Source organism: Haliaeetus leucocephalus, unplaced genomic scaffold (assembly GCF_000737465.1).
Source record: "Haliaeetus leucocephalus isolate CR32 unplaced genomic scaffold, Haliaeetus_leucocephalus-4.0 Scaffold197, whole genome shotgun sequence".
In the NCBI taxonomy this organism is placed as follows: Eukaryota; Metazoa; Chordata; class Aves; order Accipitriformes; family Accipitridae; genus Haliaeetus; species Haliaeetus leucocephalus.
Genome location: NW_010972633.1, coordinates 744,299 through 744,510, shown reverse-complemented (window position 1 = coordinate 744,510; position 212 = coordinate 744,299). Strand labels below are relative to the sequence as shown.

The 212-nt window shown below is 78.8% G+C and overlaps 1 protein-coding gene across 1 annotated transcript in view; it reads right to left on the bottom strand.

Annotated features, from left to right (window-relative positions):
• LOC104830779 (uridine-cytidine kinase-like 1) overlaps positions 1-208 on the bottom strand; it is a gene marked incomplete at its 5' end in the record, with an annotated part of 11,770 nt that extends 11,562 nt beyond the window's left edge. Inside the window, one exon of the mRNA XM_010565921.1 lies at positions 25-208. Within this exon, the coding sequence (XP_010564223.1) occupies positions 25-208 (184 nt within the window). The remainder of the gene's footprint in view (positions 1-24) is intronic.
• Between the last annotated feature and the right edge of the window lie 4 nt (positions 209-212).

Below are 212 nucleotides of genomic sequence, written 5' to 3'. Positions count from 1 at the left end.
CCCCGGCCGCGCCCCGCCGCTCACCGATGACGAAGGCCTCGTCCACGGGCGCGCCGGTCTCGCTGTACCAGGGCGGCCGCCCGGCCGTGTAGATGGTCCGCTTGCTGGTGCGCAGCAGCGGCGGCTCCGGTTTGCACTGGCTGGCGGTCCGTCGCCGCGGGGACGGCGCCAGGGGCAGCCGGCTCAGCAGCGAGCCCAGCGGGCCGGGGCCG